Raw genomic sequence first — 506 nt, 5'->3', positions numbered from 1 at the left:
TCAAAAATTGTATTAAAAATGTTTAAAAATGTGTTCTATGTAAGATTTTGTATATAACATTTTTTACTACAACTTATATTATAGAGTTATTTTTAATAGGAAGTTGATTTACATCAGCTGCATATTCCAAAGTATTTAACATTTCTTTATGACTGATGATACTTTGCTGTCGAATGAATAAACGATTATAATTCGTAATATTTTGTAATTCTAATAAGTTGTACTTTGATTTGTTCATGAACATTTTGCAATGATCTTCTGTAATTTAAATAAAGAGGCAAATAAAGTTTAAGACATTAAACTATTTTTGTCTGTTTTATAACTCATGTACAAAATTAAAAATTTCTTAATTAATGAGATTTTAATTAGTACGCAATTTCATACTTAAAAAAATTTGAAGTTTCAAGGCGCATCTACCATACACACGATAGAGTATATAAGAAATAACTGCAATAAATCCAATGAAAGCAATGAGTTTAAAAATGATTGAAGTTATTCCAATTAAC

General features: G+C 23.5%; 1 protein-coding gene across 1 annotated transcript in view; it reads right to left on the bottom strand.

The window, feature by feature from the left end:
• The window catches only part of LOC108577046, an 832-nt gene extending 588 nt beyond the window's left edge, over positions 1-244 (bottom strand). The window contains exon 1 of the mRNA XM_017940133.1: positions 113-244. Within this exon, the coding sequence (XP_017795622.1) occupies positions 113-244 (132 nt within the window). The remainder of the gene's footprint in view (positions 1-112) is intronic.
• Between the last annotated feature and the right edge of the window lie 262 nt (positions 245-506).

This window comes from Habropoda laboriosa, unplaced genomic scaffold (assembly GCF_001263275.1).
Source record: "Habropoda laboriosa isolate 0110345459 unplaced genomic scaffold, ASM126327v1 scaffold486, whole genome shotgun sequence".
NCBI lineage: Eukaryota > Metazoa > Arthropoda > Insecta > Hymenoptera > Apidae > Habropoda > Habropoda laboriosa.
The sequence above is the reverse complement of the archived record's forward strand: the minus strand, read 5'-3'. Positions and strand labels throughout refer to the sequence as shown.